Source organism: Bubalus kerabau, chromosome 3 (genome assembly GCF_029407905.1).
Source record: "Bubalus kerabau isolate K-KA32 ecotype Philippines breed swamp buffalo chromosome 3, PCC_UOA_SB_1v2, whole genome shotgun sequence".
Lineage (NCBI taxonomy): Eukaryota > Metazoa > Chordata > Mammalia > Artiodactyla > Bovidae > Bubalus > Bubalus kerabau.
The window spans coordinates 110,375,676-110,394,384 of record NC_073626.1 but is presented as its reverse complement, the minus strand read 5'-3'; the positions used below and the strand labels follow the sequence as shown (position 1 = coordinate 110,394,384).

The 18,709-nt window shown below is 35.4% G+C and overlaps 1 protein-coding gene across 1 annotated transcript in view; it reads right to left on the bottom strand.

The window, feature by feature from the left end:
- Window positions 1-18,709, bottom strand: part of LRP1B (LDL receptor related protein 1B) — a 1,835,261-nt gene that overhangs the window by 155,828 nt on the left and 1,660,724 nt on the right. The window contains exons 73-77 of the mRNA XM_055574440.1: window positions 16,946-17,071; window positions 16,116-16,253; window positions 14,233-14,367; window positions 10,783-10,902; window positions 8,946-9,187 (exon numbers count right to left, since the gene is read on the bottom strand). Coding sequence (XP_055430415.1) covers window positions 8,946-9,187; window positions 10,783-10,902; window positions 14,233-14,367; window positions 16,116-16,253; window positions 16,946-17,071 — 761 coding nt within the window. The remainder of the gene's footprint in view (window positions 1-8,945; window positions 9,188-10,782; window positions 10,903-14,232; window positions 14,368-16,115; window positions 16,254-16,945; window positions 17,072-18,709) is intronic.

Sequence of the window (18,709 nt, the reverse complement as noted above, 5' to 3'; positions counted from 1 at the left end):
ATTTTAAATTTGCAATCCTAATTGCTATTCCAACCATTTTCACAGACTACAGAAGAGAATTCCCTTCATGATTTCTAAAAAAGATCATGTTAAAAATTATTCTCCTTTAGAATGGACTTCAGTTAACATTTAGTTGCCTGAGCAATATTTTTCTGATTTCTGATACAACATATTTTCTGCCCTTTTCTGAAATAAAAAATATTCCAATGTTTTCTGTAGCTTTGAATATACCTTCAAGATATCCTGTCATCACGTGGATCACTCCTGTGACAGAATGTGTGCTGTCATGTACGGCTCTTTGTGACCCCACGGACTATAGCACACCAGGCTTCTCTGTTAAAGGAATTTTCCAGACAAGAATACTGGAGTGGGTTGCCATTTTCTACTCCAGGGGATCTTCCCAGCCTGCATCTTCTGTGTCGGCCGGTGGATTCTTTACTAGTAATCCACATGGGAAGCCACTGATAATGGAGGAATAACTAAAGTGTCCATAGTTTGATTTGCATATTCTTTCTTTCACCTATTGATTCAGAGATAGAAATCAATGGACCATATTCAGCTCAGGGAAAAACTTTAAGTTTCATTTTCTGAGAAGTGGGGAATTCTCAGGTAAGTAGTATTTGTGCCAAAACTTAGAAGATGAAATAGACTGCAGGAAATCATAACCCACTCCAGTATTCTTGCCTGGAGAATTTCATGGACATAGGAGCCTGGTGGACTATAATCCATGGGATCACTAAGGGTTGGACACGATGAACAACTAACACTTACTTACACTTCATTAAACTAATGGATGACTATGTGGTGACTGTTAAAAGAGCAAGTATCATACATTGCAGGGAAATTCATGGGGGTAAAAATCAATTCTTACATGGGGCTGGTGCACTGGGACGACCCAGAGGGATGGAATGGGGAGGGAGGAGGGAGGAGGGTTCAGGATGGGGAACACATGTATACCTGTGGCGGATTCATTTTGATATTTGGCAAAACTAATACAGTTATGTAAAGTTTAAAAATAAAATTAAAAAAAAAAAAACAAAAAAAAAAAAACAAAAAAAAAAAAAATCAATTCTTTATATACAAGATGGATTTTGGAGAAATACATACAAATTGTCTAGGTAATAGCTGGATAAACATAAACTATGTCACATGTTTTATTTTAAACCACACATATTTACTATTGGAAGGGACTTTAGAAATTTTCTACTTCAAAACACTACTTAGTTTTCAGATGAATGGAGATGTAGCAGGTATTTAAACTTAAGTCTAAAATTTGTCATGTTTTTGTTGCATGGCCATAGATAAGCCATCTAATCATTCTAGAACACACACTGGTCATTAAATTAAGGTGGTGAGAATGGATTTATTTCATATTTATAATATTGAGATATCAGGGTTACAAGGTAGTTTAGGAATCAAAATTGAATAATTACCCTTATCAGTGTAGCCTTAAGGATATATATACACACACACATAATGCACTGGTAAGAATTTATATGAAATGCTTAATAATTTGGAACATGGTGCTAAAACTCATGGCTCAGATATTCCAACCTTATAAGCATGACATTTAGTTAGTTATAATGGGATTTTAGAAAATGTACCATTCTACTATTCACTTTTCTTCCTAGTGAATATTGTTAGTCATGGGTAGTTCTAATAACAGAGAAACAAATGGAAAGAATAGATTACATGATACATCTAATTACTACCAATAAAATAATAATGAAGCTGCTTCAAATCCTTTTAGAAAAAGGCTAATAAATAACTTTGCACTGATGGTGAAAGACTCCGTACCTCATTAACAAAATTATAAAAAAAGTAAAATATATAAAGGTTAAAAATTTGCAAATATAGTATACAAATAAAATTTATACATTTGTGTTCTTGATGGTATAAAAATAAAAAATTAGCTGTCAAGTAAGTTTCACTCCTGACTTACAATAAACAGTGACTGGAGGTTACTGGTTTTACTAATTTTTTTTTTTTTTTTTAAACAACCAGTTGCTCAGTCACTCAGTCCTGTTTGACTCTTTGCGACCCCATGGACTGTAGCCTACCAGTCTCCTCTCTCCATGGGATTCTCCAGGCAGGAATACTGGAGTTGGTTGTCATTTCCTTCTCCAGGGGATCTTCCCAACCCAGGGATTGAACCTTGGTCTCCCGCATTGCAGGCAGACGCTTTAACTTCTGAGCCACCACGAAGCTAAAGAATGCTCAAAATACCACACAATTGCACTCATCTCACAAGCCAGTAAAGTAATGCTCAAAATTCTCCAAGCCAGGCTTCAGCAATACATGAACCATGAATGTCCAGATGTTCAAGCTGGTTTTAGAAAAGACAGAGGAACCAGAGATCAAATTGCCAACATCTGCTGGATCATCGAAAAAGCAAGAGAGTTCCAGAAAAACATCTATTTCTGCTTTATTGACTATGCCAAAGCCTTTGACGGTGTGGATCACAATAAACTGTGGAAAATTCTGAAAGAGATGGGAATACCAGACCACCTAACCTGACTCTTGAGAAATCTGTATGCAGGTCAGGAAGTGAAAGTTAGAATTGGACATGGAACAACAGACTGGTTCCAAACAGGAAAAGGAGTACATCAGGGCTGTATATTGTCACACTGTTTATTTAACTTATATGCAGAGTACATCATGAGAAACACTGGGTTGGAGGAAACACAAGCTGAAATCAAGATTGCCAGGAGAAATATCAATAACCTCAAATATGCAGATGACACCACCCTTATGGCAGAAAGTGTAGAAGAACTAAAGAGCCTCTTGATGAAAGTGAAGGAGGAGAGTGAAAAAGTTGGTTTAAAGCTCAACATTCAGAAAGCTAAGATCATGGCATCTGGTCCCATCACTTCATGGCAAATGGATGGGAAAACAGTGGAAACAATGGCTGACTTTATTTCTCTGGGCTCCAAAATCACTGCAGATGGTGATTGCAGCCATGAACTTAAAAGACGCTTACTCCTTGGAAGGAAAATTATGACCAACCTAGAGAGCATATTCAAAAGCAGAGACATTACTTTGCCAACAAAGGTCCATCTAGTCAAGGCTATGGTTTTTCCAGTGGTCATGTATGGATGTGAGAGTTGGACTATAAAGAAAGCTGAGCACCAAAGAATTGATGGTTTTAAACTGTGGTGTTGGAGAAGACTCTTGAGAGTCCCTTGGACTGCAAAGAGATCCAACCAGTCCATCCTAAAGGAGATCAGTCCTGGGTGTTCATTGGTAGGACTGATTTTGGATGACATGGGTTTGGGTAGACTCTGGGAGTTGGTGATGGACAGGGAGGCCTGGCGTGCTGTGGTTCATGGGGTCGCAAATAGTCCGACATGACTGAACGACTGAACTGAACTGAAACTGAAGGTTACTGATTGTGTTCATCCATCCCTCCAAGGACAAATATAAAAAAATATCAAATCATTTTCACTGCTAGTTATATACAAAGTGAAGATGTATTTTTAGCAACTATCAAATTCAGAAAAGAATAATTTGCAATTAATTTTTAATGTGCGATTATTCATTGTAGGGAAGAACATTTTGTCAGTTATCATCAACATCACTGCCATCGTCAACTCATCACTGTCATTATATCATTCTGTTAATCCATACATTGTACAGGAGGTGGTGATCAAGACCATGCCCCAAAAAAGAAATGCAGAAAGGCAAAATGGTTGTCTGAGGAGGCCTTACAAATAGCTGAGAAAATACGAGATGCTAAAAGCAAAGGAGAAAAGGAAAGATATACCCATTTGAATGCAGAGTTCCAAAGAATAGCAAGGAGAGATAAGAAAGCCTTCCTCAGTGATCAATGCAAAGAAATAGATGAAAACAACAGAATGGGAAAGACTAGAGATCTCTTCAAGAAAATTAGAGATACCAAGGGAACATTTCATGCAAAGATGGGCTTGATAAAGGACATAAATGTTATGGATGTAACAGAAGCAGAAGATATTAAGAGGTGGCAACAATACACCAAAGACCTATACAAAGAAGATCTTCAAACCGAGATAACCACTATGGTGTAATCACTCACCTAGAGCCAGACATCCTGGAATGCAAAGTCAAGTGGGCCTTAAGAAGCTTCACTATGAACAAAGCTAGTGAAGGTGATGGAATTCCAGCTGAGCTATTTCAAATCTTAAAAGATGATGCTATGAAAGTGTTACACTCAATATGCCAGCAAATTTGGAAAACTTACCAATGGCCACAGAACTGGAAAAGATCAGTTTTTATTCCAATTCCAAAGAAAGGCAATGCCAAAGAATGTTCAAACTACTGCTCAATTGCACTCATCTCACATGCTAGCAAAGTAAAGCTCAAAATTCTTCAAGCCAGGCTTCAACAGTGTATGAACCATGAGCTTCCAAATATTCAAGATGGATTTCAAAAAGGCAGAGGGACCAGAGATCAAATTGCCAACATCCACTGGATCATTAAAAAAGCAAGAGAGTTCCAGAAAAACATCTACTTCTGCTTTATTGACTACGCCAAAGCCTGTGAATGTGGATCACATTAAAGTGTGTAAAATTCTGAAAGATATGGGAATACTAGACTGATCTGCCTTCTGAGAAATCTATATGCAGGTCAAAAAGCAACAGTTAGAACTGGACATGGAACAATAGACTGTTTCCAAATGGTGAAAGGAGTATGTCAAAGCTGTGTACTGTCACCCTGCTCATTTAACTTATATGCAGAGTACATCATGAGAAATGCTGGGCTGGAAGAAGCACAAGCTGGAATCAAGATTGCCAGGAGAAATATCAATAACCTCAGATATGCAGATGACACCACCCTTATGGCAGAAAGTGAAGAAGAACTAAAAAGCCTCTTGATGAAAGTGAAAGAGGAGAGTGAAAAAGTTGGCTTAAAACTCAACATTCAGAATACGAAGACCATGGCATCTGGTCCCATCACTTAATGGCAAATAGATGGAGAAACAATGAAAACAGTGATAGACTTTATATTTTTGAGCTCCAAAATCACTGCAGATGGTGACTGTAGCCATGAAATTAAAAGGCACTTGCTTCTTGGAAGAAAATCTATGACCAACCTAGGCAGCATATTTTTTTTTTTTTTTTGTATTGAGGAAATTTCTATTTCATTGAATTTTTTTTTATCATGAATGGGTTTTGAATTTTGTCAAGTGTTTTTTATGCATAGTCTTCCTTTTTCCTAGGTAGCATATTAAAAAACAGAGATATTAGTTTGCCAACCAAAGTCCATCTAGTCAAATCTATGGTTTTTCCAGTAGAGTTGGACTATAAAGAAAGGTGAGTGCCAAAGAATTGATGCTTTTGAACTGTGGTGTTGGAGAAGACTCTTGAGAGTCCTTTGAACTGCAAAGAGATCCAACCAGTCCATCCTAAAGGAGATCAGTTTTGAATATTCATTGGAAGTACTGATGCTGAAGATGAAACTCCAACACTTTGGCCACCTGATGTGAAGAACTGACTCATTGGAAAAACCCTGATGCTAGGAAACATTGAAGGTGGGAGAAGAAAGAGACCTCAGAGAATGAGATGGTTGAATAGCATCACTGACTTGATAGACAGTTTAAGAAACCTCCAGGAGTAGGTGATGGACAGGGAAGCCTGGTGTACTGCAGTCCATGGGGCTGCAAAGAGTTGGACAGGACTGAATGACTGAACTGAAATGAAATGAAATCTATACAGTGCTTATTATGTGCCAAGAACTATTAATACTAACATACAGTATATATGTGTGTATGTGTGTGTATTCCTCCCTAGAAACCTTATTAAATGGTGAAGATAGAGAAATTAAGAGGCTGGTAAAGAATATGAACATGATTAAGCCCTGGGTAATATAACTTCATAATACTTCATTATCACTTCATTAATACATAAAATTGTACCACAGGACCAATGTTTTTGCAAAGCAAACTTCTGTTTTAGATAAAGAAAACTAAAGGTAATCAAGACTGTGCCAGTCTTTCATTCTAATAGGAAGATTATATATGGGTGATGGAGAGTAGAGTAATCCAGTGAAAGTTTTGCTTTATCCTTGACTAAGTGTCAGACTTTATTTTTCTGGGCTCCAAAATCACTGCAGATGGTGATTGCAGCCATGAAATTAAAAGACACTTACTCCTTGGAAGGAAAATTATAACCAACCTAGATAACATATTCAAAAGCAGAGACATTACTTTGCCAACAAAGGTCCGTCTAGTCAAGGCTATGGTTTTTCCTCTGGTCATGTATGGATGTGAGAGTTGGACTGTGAAGAAGGCTGAGTGCCGAAGAATTGATGCTTTTGAACTGTGGTGTTGGAGAAGACTCTTGAGAGTCCCTTGGACTGCAAGGAGATTCAACCAGTCCATTCTGAAGGAGATCAGCCCTGGGATTTCTTTGGAGGCAATGATGCTGAAGCTGAAACTCCAGTACTTTGGCCACCTCATGTGAAGAGTTGACTCATTGGAAAAGACTCTGATGCTGGGAGGGATTGGGGGCAGGAGGAGAAGGGGACGACAGAGGATGAGATGGCTGGATGGCATCACTGACTCGATGGACGTGAGTCTGAGTGAACTCCAGGAGTTGGTGATGGACAGGGAGTCCTGGTGTACTGCAATTCATGGGGTTGCAAAGAGTCGGACACGACTGAGGACTGTACTGAACTGAACTGAACACTTAATAGACCTATGTGTTAGTCATTCAGTCATGTCAGACTCTGTGCAACCCCACAGACTGTAGCTGGCCAGGCCCCTCTAGCCATGGGATTTTCCTGGTAAGAATACTGGAGTGGGTAGTCATTCCCTTCTTCAGGGGATCTTCCCAACTTGTGGATCGAACCTGGGGTTCCTACATTGCAGGAAGATTATTTACCATCTGAGGCACCAGAGAAGCTGTCTTATAACACTGGGTTTGTAAGAGGAGGAGTTAAAGAAATCACTCTGATAATGGATGTATTTTTACTCACAGTTAATCTGACCTGAATTTAAAAGCTAATAATAAAGCTTCTTTTAAAACCAGCTTATTGTCACCTACTACTAATAAAAAAATAGTGTTTCAGATTTACATCGAATGATATTTATGGAGTTCAAATCTAAGGTAGATACCACACTTGACTTTTTGGTTGTATAGGAATGGGCTAGGGCTCTCTAAAAATAAGTAGTTTATCTGTTATTCTTTCCAGGTTACCTCAAAACATAAAATCCACAATAAATTGACATGCCCTAAAACAAAAAAGATAACCTAAAACTATAACTCTAAACAAATGTTTTAGCTTATTTTTCTCTAAAGGAATAACCATGATAATCAATGTGTCTGTCATATACCAGCAAAAAACATTGCTCTATTTTGGATGTTCTCTGAAATATAGTTATTAGGAGTCAGAAGATATGATTACACTATTGAATTGATCTCTTTCCCTAGAAGATAAACAGATTTCTGATATTGTTAAAAATGAAACAATTTACCCTGTATATGTTTGAGTTGATTTTTCTAATGTAAAAATGAAGTGATGGTTTCTATCTCATGATACTATCTCATGATGAAAAATACTATCTCATGATGAAAAACAAAACCTCATGTTCATAATTTATTAAGTACTATAAAATATTAAAATTAAGCAACTGACAAACACCTAATCTCAAAAATATACAAGCAACTCCTAGAGCTCAACTACAGAAAAATAAATGACCCAATCAAAAAATGGGCCAAAGAACTAAATAGACATTTCTCCAAAGAAGACATACAGATGGCTAACAAACACTTGAAAAGATGCTCAACATCACTCATTATCAGAGAAATGCAAATCAAAACCACTATGAGGTACCATTTCACACCAGTCAGAATGGCTGTGATCCAAAAGTCTACAAGCAATAAATGCTGGAGAGGGTGTGGAGAAAAGGGAACCCTCTTACACTGTTGGTGGGAATGCAAACTAGTACAGCCACTATGGAGAACAGAGTGGAGATTCCTTAAGAAACTGGAAATAGAACTGCCTTATGATCCAGCAGTCCCACTGCTGGGCATACACACTGAGGAAACCAGAAGGGAAAGAGACACGTGTACCCCAATGTTCATCGCAGCACTGTTTATAATAGCCAGGACATGGAAGCAACCTAGATGTCCATCAGCAGATGAATGGCTAAGAAAGCTGTGGTACATATACACAATGGAGTATTACTCAGCCATTAAAAAGAATACATTTGAATCAGTTTTAATGAGGTGGATGAAACTGGAGCCTATTATACAGAGTGAAGTAAGCCAGAAAGAAAAACACCAATACAGTATACTAATGCATATATATGGAATTTAGAAAGATGGTAACAATAACCCTGTGTATGAGACAGCAAAAGAGACACTGATGTATAGAACAGTCTTATGGACTCTGTGGGAGAGGGAGAGGGTGGGAAGATTTGGGAGCATGGCATTGAAACATGCATAATATCATGTATGAAACGAGTTGCCAGTCCAGGTTCGATGCACGATACTGGATGCTTGGGGCTGGTGCACTGGGACGACCCAGAGGGATGGTATGGGGAGGGAGGCGGGAGGAGGGTTCAGGATGGGGAACACATGTATACCTGTGGCAGATTCATTTCGATATTTGGCAAAACTAATACAATTATGTAAAGTTTAAAAATAAAATAAAATTTAAAAAAAAGTAAAAAAAAAAAATAAATTTCTAGAAATTTTAGGTACTCTTAATTTCCATTCTTATATAACTACAGAAAATATATTAAAGAAAACATAAAATCATGCAATTAAAATGAAGTATATCCAGCTATGAGAATAAATGAGTAGGGATATTTTTATTTCTATATAGGGAGAATATTGGGAGGAATCATTGATTACTTAACTTATAGTCAAATATTGTGATTGACAAATTAAAAAAAGAAACAGGAAAAAAAAAACTGGGGGAGGTATGAGCCATGAGCCTTCAAATATTCAATTATATTTACTTACAATCAAGCCACTCTTTGCTTGCCTTTTTTCTGTTCCATGGATTTTTTTGTAGAAAATTCCGCCTGGATTAAACTGAGTACTCCAAATAATCATATCTCTCTGATAATATACATCCATCCCTGTTATTCTTGAATTATGTTCAATATGAGAAATTTGTTGATGATCGCCACTGTAGTTGAATGGATATATAAAACCCAGGATATCAGTGTCATTAGCAATGTAGAGAACTTGATCTTCAGAGCCTGGAGATTATTATAATAAAATACAAAAATAAAGTAAATTTCAACTAATGTAAAAGCAACAAATGTACTTATAATTATCTTGAATTGTTATTCTTAACACAGTTTCTTGCTCCATAAAATTAAACCAGCTTTATACCATTATTTAGTCTTCATGACTTATGTATAAAACACACTTAAGTAACATTTCTACGAGTTATTAATATAGGTTTTCTTCAGTCAAATCTTACTTTGTGGCTAGAAAGTTTTAGTAGATACCTTTTTTATGAAGAGGGATTTATGTTCGGTAGGTCACAATATGTTTCAATGCTTTGCATCTGAACATTCAGATACCATATTTTGTACTCCTGAGGCTCAGGCATTTCTGAGTGTTTAGTTTATGCACCTGAGTGACCATTACCTTTGGCTAACAAATAAAAAATTATGAGATGAAGAGTCTTCTTCTAATAATCATATATCTCAACTGTTCTCTTATTTTATTATACAAAGATATCAGTATTTATTGCCATAATCTCAATATTTTCTGGAATCTTGCTAACTGGAACCATGTAGCCTGAAGTTTTGACACATACAAAATGATATTGATGTCATGTGCATACACAGATAAGAAAACCCTAAGGTGAATCCTGAAAATATTAATTAAAATATTAATGAAACCATAAAGAAAAACTGAATTCCAAATTTAAAAAAAAAAAAAAAAAACAATACTAATACACAAGTTGTAGTTCAACTCTATAGGCTCAACAGCTCTCCCTTAGGGGATGTTTACCATGTGATAGGAGCTGCATCAAGCCTTTGACAATTTATCTCCTCTTCCAATAACATGGAAAGTAAGGATTTGGCCTCCCATTTTTATAGATGAAGAACTGAGGCTCTGAGAGTTTAATAACTTCCCTGAGGCCACACAATCAGAGGGAATCGATGCTGGATTCAAATATGAGTCTAACTCCATAGCCATCCTTGCTTGATTCAGTATATCAGGTTGTTTTCCTCTTCTAGTAACTGTCTTATTAACATTGTTAATCATGCCCTGTAGTTAACAATATTTAAATTATAATATTATTTAGTAAAAACATAAGTGCATTAAATTCCACATTGAAGAAAGCCATACCTGTCACTTAATTTTTTAAAAGTGATATTCTTAAGTACAGGAGGTCTGGATTTTAAAACATAATTTTATTTTAAAACCTTTAAGTTCTTATTCAAAATTCCATTCTCCTTATAATGCTAACTTTTAATTTAACCTGTTATTTTCATCCCAGTGGTGCAATATTTCCTTGGGTATACTGAGAGCAGGCCATAAAGGAAGGCATTTCATATTCTATCACACTGGCTTTTGATTCTACCCCCTTCTGACAAATTGTTTCAAACACAAATGTGATTTTAATAGTAGCCAAGAATTTGAGTCATGTCTATAAACCTTCCCATATCAATTAACCATGATAATAAACAAATTGGCCAAATTTACCAGTCTTAACAAGAAATTTATTTTATATTGTCAGGCATTAAGCCATTGTTAAAACGCAATATGTAACATTTTCCCCCATGTTTATACAGAAATTATAAAAACATATAAAATCATGGTTATTCATCTTTACCTTTTGCTATGCAGGTGTTATTTCTTTCTTGAAAATTCTGGTGACACACACATTTATATGATCCTTCTATATTTATACATTGGTGGGAACATGTGCCAAATACCAAACATTCATTAAGGTCTAGAAAAGAAGAGCTCAAAATAGCATCATCATATCCCCAATTAGTACTTTCATTCTTTTCTCCTTTCAACAAAGAAAAATTTATTTTGTGTGCTTCAACTTCTTATTCCTATGTCTTTCATTGTCTTTTCAAACTCTTACATTGCTCTGTGATATTTTCTGGCCATAACCATATTTTTTTCTCAATATTTTCACTATAATGACTCATCAATTGTGCATTGCTTGTTAATTCACTTAACATATTGAAATATTCATTTCAAACTTCCCTAGTATTTTCATTGACTCAAATAAACGTGTGTTGGTGTTTCCGATTACCTACCTCCATACATTTGTACATGTCATATGCTATTCTTTTGTCCTATAGTACCCATGCTCATTTTACATAGTGAATTTCTACTTATCTCTCAAGATTCACCTGAAGTGAAGCCTTCCTTTATTTCCATCAATAAATGGTAATGATTATCCATCTCATAGATTCTCCACTTTTTGCAACCTTGGGATTTCCCTCTTATGCCATTCTCACACTATATTTCATATATGTGGTAACATATTCATATCCCCTACTTGACTGAAGTCATAAATTAGTATTTATTCATTGTTTTATTGCCAGCATTTTGGACAATTCATGACAAGAATGAAGATATAGATAATACATTTCTGGCTTCATAATAGAAAGTGACAATGTAATAAGAAGGGCCAATAAAAAAGCAAACAAACAATAAAAATCCTGAATACTTGTATAAAAATGAATATATATAAATTATAAATAATAAATAAATCTTAGGCAATAGTCAATGGCTTAGCACATGCCCCAAAGTTTAAAATTTTAAGGTGATTCTTAAAATTTCTTTTAAGAAATTTCTAATTTCTAAAATCACCTAATTTCTTTTTCTTTAAGTCTACTTCTGCTTTCAAACAGCATAATTCCTCCGCCGCCTTAATCAATTATAGGTGCCCTAATAAATCTGTGAGATAAATCCTTCTCTTGAATCAGAGGAATTTAAGGATAAGCACAGCGGTAGTAATTATCTCTTGTTTAGCACTCAGCAGAGTTTTAAAACCTCAATTGTAGAGATAAAGACTTTCCTAGTGACATTTGTAAATGACTGTGCCAAGGCTTAAACTCAGACTTCCAGATTCTCAGGTCTCTACTCTGACACTGCCCAAGGTGAACCTAAGCACTCTCAGGAGTGCAATTCTGCATTTAATTGCAATACAGGGTAAAGAGTGAAAACTGTATTTACTTGTTAACAAATGGTATACCAGGGGTAACTAAAATACATAGTACCAGTTCTCAGTCATCAAAAAAGTATTACAATAAGGAGTGGTGCATTGATAATATGGGGAAGAACGTTTGATGGCATGCTGTTAAAAGAATCTCCTTGAGGTGTCACATTGCAAGGATTCCCCAATGCTCTGTGACTTCCAAACCAGTTTGAGTCATACAAATAAATGTTTTCTAAACTTTTATTGTATTATTGCAATAAATCTTTTAACAGTTAAAAAAAGTTTTACAATATTTTTTGTTTTGGCATCTGTAACTTTGAACAGGGAGTTATTTGTTACTGTGGTTTCTCTTTGAGAGAAAATCAAAATAAGCAAAAATCTGCATGATTGGATAAAACTTTTATTTCCCTCACATGGCCTTGTATTGGCCAGAGTCACCATTTCCTCCTCATCTCCATAAGCAGACAATGTCGAGAGCTTTTGAAGACAATGGGTGAATCTCACACATGTCTAGTACCGAGAATAGTGCCTGACATACAACCACTATTAATCTATTTCTATTTCTTGATTATTGTCCTCTCAAATTTTTCTTCCCTATAGGTATTTTATTCAAAGTGCTTTGGCTTTAAAGTCAAATAGTGATTTCTTGTGCTTTTTTCAGCTACCTATAGTAAGGACACAAAAATTTAAATTCCTTGGATTACAAATCAAGGTATTCTCTCTTCCCTTCTCCATACCAAGTCAAACTGGTTTTGTCTACTATCAAAACTTCATTTATTACATGAAGATACAAATTTTATTAGAGTTCAGAAGTTACTCATTTGCACAACAAAAATACTGGATTCACAGTGATTTAAAATGAATGTAGCTTGCAGGACATATTTGCCATGGCATGTTACTAAAAATGAAGAAAATTTCAAGAACACATTTTCTAAACTTAGTAAATACAGGAAACAGAGCCCACTATTCAAAAATAAGCATTTGAAAATTAATGTTATATGAAAGTAAAATCTTGAACAGGTTTAAGTGTGTGTTTTGACATAAAGAGTCTAGGAATGAAGAAATAATCTAGTTTTGAGAAATAATTCACTTTTTATTAAAATAGAGAAATTTAAGTTGCCAGTTTTCAGCGTTCCCTGTTAATAAAGAGATAAAATGTCATGAATAATCCAAACACATATACAACTTAAATGTACAAATGTGACATATAAATATACATATATGACATATATATGACATAACTACAAGTATTTCCTCTATGGATGAGTGCAATTAATTTTTAAAATTCCATTTTGATTGACACAATGTAAAATCACTTTTATTTACCCAAGAATAACACAAGGTGACAATAGAGAAGAAAGCAGATAGGTGAAAACATTTTACAACTCGAATTTGCCCTGGGCATAAACCAGACTTAGACACTTTAGGTTTGGCTCTAATTATAGTACCAATTTTAGTGGAGAAACTGGCAGAAAGTGCATTTAGGTGTGTATTTCATGGCAGTAAAGCCCTAGTGTAAACTATATTTAGATAGAACTTACTATGAGGTTCCTGCTCCCCTGAATGCTCAATTTTTAAATGATCACAAGTAAGTTGACAGAGATTTATTTAAATCTTGTCTTTGAATTTTAGGAGACACTTTTGATAATAATATAAAGCACTGTTTAGGACGTTGTGTTAGGATAAAAACCCACTATTCTCTAAAAGCAAATTACCTATTGCAGTATTGCAAATGCCATAACTTAAGAAAAATGGGTCATCATAAACATATTCTTTCATGAATTGCTGCTAATTCTTCAATAGCTTCTGAACAAGCAATTTCGTTATTTGCATTTCAAAACAGAATTGTAGCAATACAACCGAAATTCCTTCAGGTCTGAATCTGCTATAGAAAAGGCTTTATAAGCCTCAGCAACGGTTAGCTTAGCAATACAAACAGGCTCTTGACCCCAGGGACTTTCACTCTCTTAAGTAAAATGGTATCCCACAGATATGTACCATTCAGATGAAAATCAGTCCTCTGTCATCTCACAATCTAGCAGCCCTGGGAGTCTTCCATAACCTAAAGACTTAAGAGCAAGCTGTTGAGGAAATGTACTATACCTTCACACTGTCTGTTTTTCATGTTTCTCTGAAATCCAGGTTTACAGCGGCAGAAAACAGATGTTTTTATTTGATTACAATATGCATCATCTCCACATGGATTCACATTATCTTCACAGGTATACTCACTGGGAGCTAGGATTTAAAAATATGATCAAAACTAATATAATTCTAATTCCTGAAATGGGAGTTTACTATTTTTCTTAATTTAAAATTACATTTATTGAAACCCTTATTATTCCACATATTATTATTTGTGAATTTATAAGGTCATGATCTTCTCTCCATATAAGCCTTCATTTCTTATAAAGGAATAGAAGCCGATAAAAACCAAAATAATTTACACTGAATATAGTTTAGACCAAGCTACCAGCAGCTGATACTTTAGCTGTTATTAAGCTATACTACTTTCCAAAAGGTTTTCACGTCAATGTTTCTAATGACAGGCTATCTTTACCATGATATCATTTTAATGTAGGAGAATCACATTCTTCTCTAAGAATGAAAACATTTCCTGGAAGCTACCTAGAGATGTAGGCATCTATTGTTAACTTAAACTTAGTATTCAGAAACTTGGTCAAGAGTGCTACCATGTTACTCAAGCAAGAGGTTAAATCATCAGTTCTTAAACATATACAGGGAGCAGCATTTGAGTGTGTATTATGCTCCGATGGACATGGGTTGCAATACAATTTAGGACAGATTATGTGTTATTTGCAGTTTCTAGCAGGGTATTTGCAACTTCATTGTTTTATCTGCAATTCAGGAAAACATTTTAGAGTACAAATAAGGGAGATGGAATATTATAGGGGTAACATTGAATGATCTATATTCTACTTAAGCAAATTCAATTACTGAGAAATATGAAAACCTTAATTATAAGAGTTATAACTATTACTAAATCCCACTGATTCTTGGATATTTTGCAATTAATTAAGCTGTGCATGTACACTCAGTCATGTCTGACTCTTTGCAACCCCATGAACTGTAGCCCACCAGGCTCCTCTATCCAAGGGATCATCCAGCAAGAATACTAGAGTGGGGTGCCATTTCCTTCTTCAGGGGATTTTCCTTACCCAGGGATTGAATCTGCAAGTCTTGCATCTCCTGCTTTGGCAGGCTTTACCAGCTGAGGGTTCTTTACCAGTTGAGACCCCAGTGAAGCCCCATTAATGAAGATACACCAGTGTAATTATACCATGATTAAGATATATATGGCCATACCCTGGTGGATACTGCTTCATCAACCACTGGAGAACAACTTACATACAAATGAGAAACAATAAAAGACTCAAGAGTTGGAACTCTTTTGTGACATTTATAAGCAATCAGAATTTAGGGTCACAAGCTTAATTATTTTTCTCAATATGAAAAATCAGATATCAAACATAAAATACAAAATTATTAATAATCAAGATCTCATGACTCAAGTATCATAACACTCTAATAATAAAATAATAATATCTTCTTTGAGAAGGACTCAGCAATGGAGTGAGTTTTTACAGCATTGAATATATTATTAAAATGTTTATCATCATTCAACCTAATATAACCATAAAATTCAAAAACTACTATATTTATATTTTGTAAAATAATAAGGAATACAGATTTCTTTGATGCTATCAGAGTCTGTATTCGGATACTGAGTTTCCAGCTTTGGCTTTAACAGCTGAAGGCAAAATCAGCCTTGCCTACCTCATACTTTCTGTTATTAATTTAAGTGATATTCTAAGGTGACTTTGGCAAAGTCTTTTTTTAAAAAAGTATTACTTAAGCATGTTTTGAAGAGCAATCTTTTCTCACAGCAATAAAGAAAATTTTAGGCATGTTGAAGCAAAAATTAAACTCGCATGTCACTGCACTTTAACAGGAAACAAACTCACTTATTCTGCAGCCTTGTTCATCTGAACCATCTCCACAGTCATCAAGTTGATCACACTGGAGATCCACAGGGATACATTTCTTATTACTGCAAGCAAACTCATCTTTTTTACAAGGTCTTGCTTTATATGTAAGCTTACCTATAGAGTTATTAAAAAAAATGATCAGTGTTTCACAGAATCAAAACAAATTTACTGAGTCTATAACAGTTTTAAGATTTTTACTAAAAGCTATGAAAAACATGGATCCATAATCCTTTATTTGAAGCTCTTGGGGCTAAATGAAAAAAATTCTGAAATTTTTGAACCATAACTATATTTCCATGTGAAAATGTTTGAATATTTACCAAAAATGAGATTCTTTTTTAAAGTAATATAAACTACCTCAGGTCAGGTCAAGTCAGGTTCTGTCACCAAATGATTTTGCTGAATATTTTAGTAAGGCATTTAGGTTTTGGAATTTTAATTTCTGAATTGTGTAAAGGGGACTGTGTACATACATACACAATCTATATAAACACCCCCACCCCAAGAAGTTGTTTTAACAGAATATTTTAAACTACTATGTTGTTTCTCTCATGCAGTACTTTCTGGAATAAAATACCTATAACCAGTGGAGATTTACAGACTTGGAGATATTCAGTTGCACAGCTCTATTATGCATATGAAATCTAAGTGGATTATCTTCACATACTGTCAGAAAATCTAGTGCCTGATAATCTACCATCAGACATGCCACATGAAAAAAATTTTTTTTTAAATTTCTTGAGCCCTAATCATTGTATTATCTGTAGCTCACATGGAATCAATTATTTTGCATTAAATGGATTTACCACCACAGGGATCTTCATCTGAGTTGTCCCCACAGTCATCGATCCCATTGCACATTTGCTCAGGCTGCAGGCATATTCTGTTATTTCTGCATCTGTGAGGTCTCGTGGGTGGGCAAAGAAATTTGTCTGAAAAGAAGAAAAAAAAAGCAGCTCCTTTGGGTACACTAACTTACGAAGAACCATCTTTCTTTTGTCGTCTTTTTATTTTCTTCCTTTTCAAATCCATGATCTAGCTTTTTGGAATATCTCTTATCATGGAAATTGCTTACACGCAACTATTAGAAAAATGTGTGATAATAGAAGTTATGATCCGAGTTATTTATATTAATTACAGAAGAGAGTGCACAGCTGAAATGCTGAATGAAGTAAGAAAAAGAGTCAAACTTCACAGTCGTATTTACAAATGCCTTAGCTGAGTTTCTCTAGTGTACCAAATTAATTTATGCCCATATTTTATACAACATGGCAGGCACAGTTATCTGAAAGAGCAATTTCACACAGAATACAGCTTGAGCAAGCATATGTTACAGATCCAAAACTGAAAATAGGTCATTCAGGAAAAAAAAAAAATCCCAATCACACTAGAGCTGTGTTTCTCAATCTCTGTCTCCTTGAACAAATAGGTAGCTATGTATTTAAGGCACATAAGGTGATCTTATTTATTCATGTTGTGTGTGTGTGTGTATGTGTGGGTGGGTGTGTGATTTAAAGAAGCAATGAAATCCAGGGAAGTTTACACGTGTCCTTTTCATCACTAGAGAATCTGAAGACTTCTACCACTAAAGTATGAAGCATCTTTAATGTCTTCTCTTCCTCACATGTAGGATAATCCAGGCTCCTATTGCTGGCTGGTCTCCTCATATTCTCACTCTGGAATTCTCTGCTTAGATAGTCTCATTCAGTATCATAGATTTACTTGACACTATCCTCTGAAGACTTTCAATTTGCTATTTAATTTTAGCATCTCATAATTAATTATAGTATGTTCCCTGGGGAATTTAAAATTCAACAAGTTCAAAACTCAATTCTTCATTATCTTCCCTTGACCTCTGTCTCCTCAGACAAACTGTCTTATTTCCATAGCTCAGTTAGTGGCACATCATAGGCACAAGTTTGGGATTATCCTAAATGCACCTTCCCATTATTTTCAACTCTTATTAGTCAACAAGTGCAGTTGGAATTGTCCCCAAATTTGCCCGCTCATCTCCATGCACACCAGTTACAACTTCAGTAGCTCAGCTCTTCACTCTTTCTTACAGAGATGACTGCAGTAGAATCCTTAATGTCTATTTCATTTTTCAACCTAAAATCCTCCCAAAGCTACCAGAACAGCAATCTGATCATTTCTTTCATAGTTATTTGTTACTTCCAGAATAAAATGTATGGTATTTTATGTGACATAATAGACTAATTATCTTGTCCATGCCACTCCTACAGACTCATCCCTAGTCACTCAGGATTCTAGCAATACCACTTTATTAGCTCCTTAAATATGCCACATTCCTTTTTTGCCTGACTTTCTTGCTTTAATTAAAATTTGGTTCACATTCTAAGCAGAATTCCTCCCCTGCAGGTTTTTTAGAAATGTCTCTTGTGCTCACTGTTGTCAGTCACAATCAACTCTGCGACCTATGGACTGTAGCCCACCAGGCTCCTCTGTCCATGGGATTCTCCAGGCAAGCATACTGGAGTGGGTAGCCATGCACTCCTCCAGGGGACCTTCCCAACTCAGGAATCAAACACATATCTCTGGCGTCTCCTGCA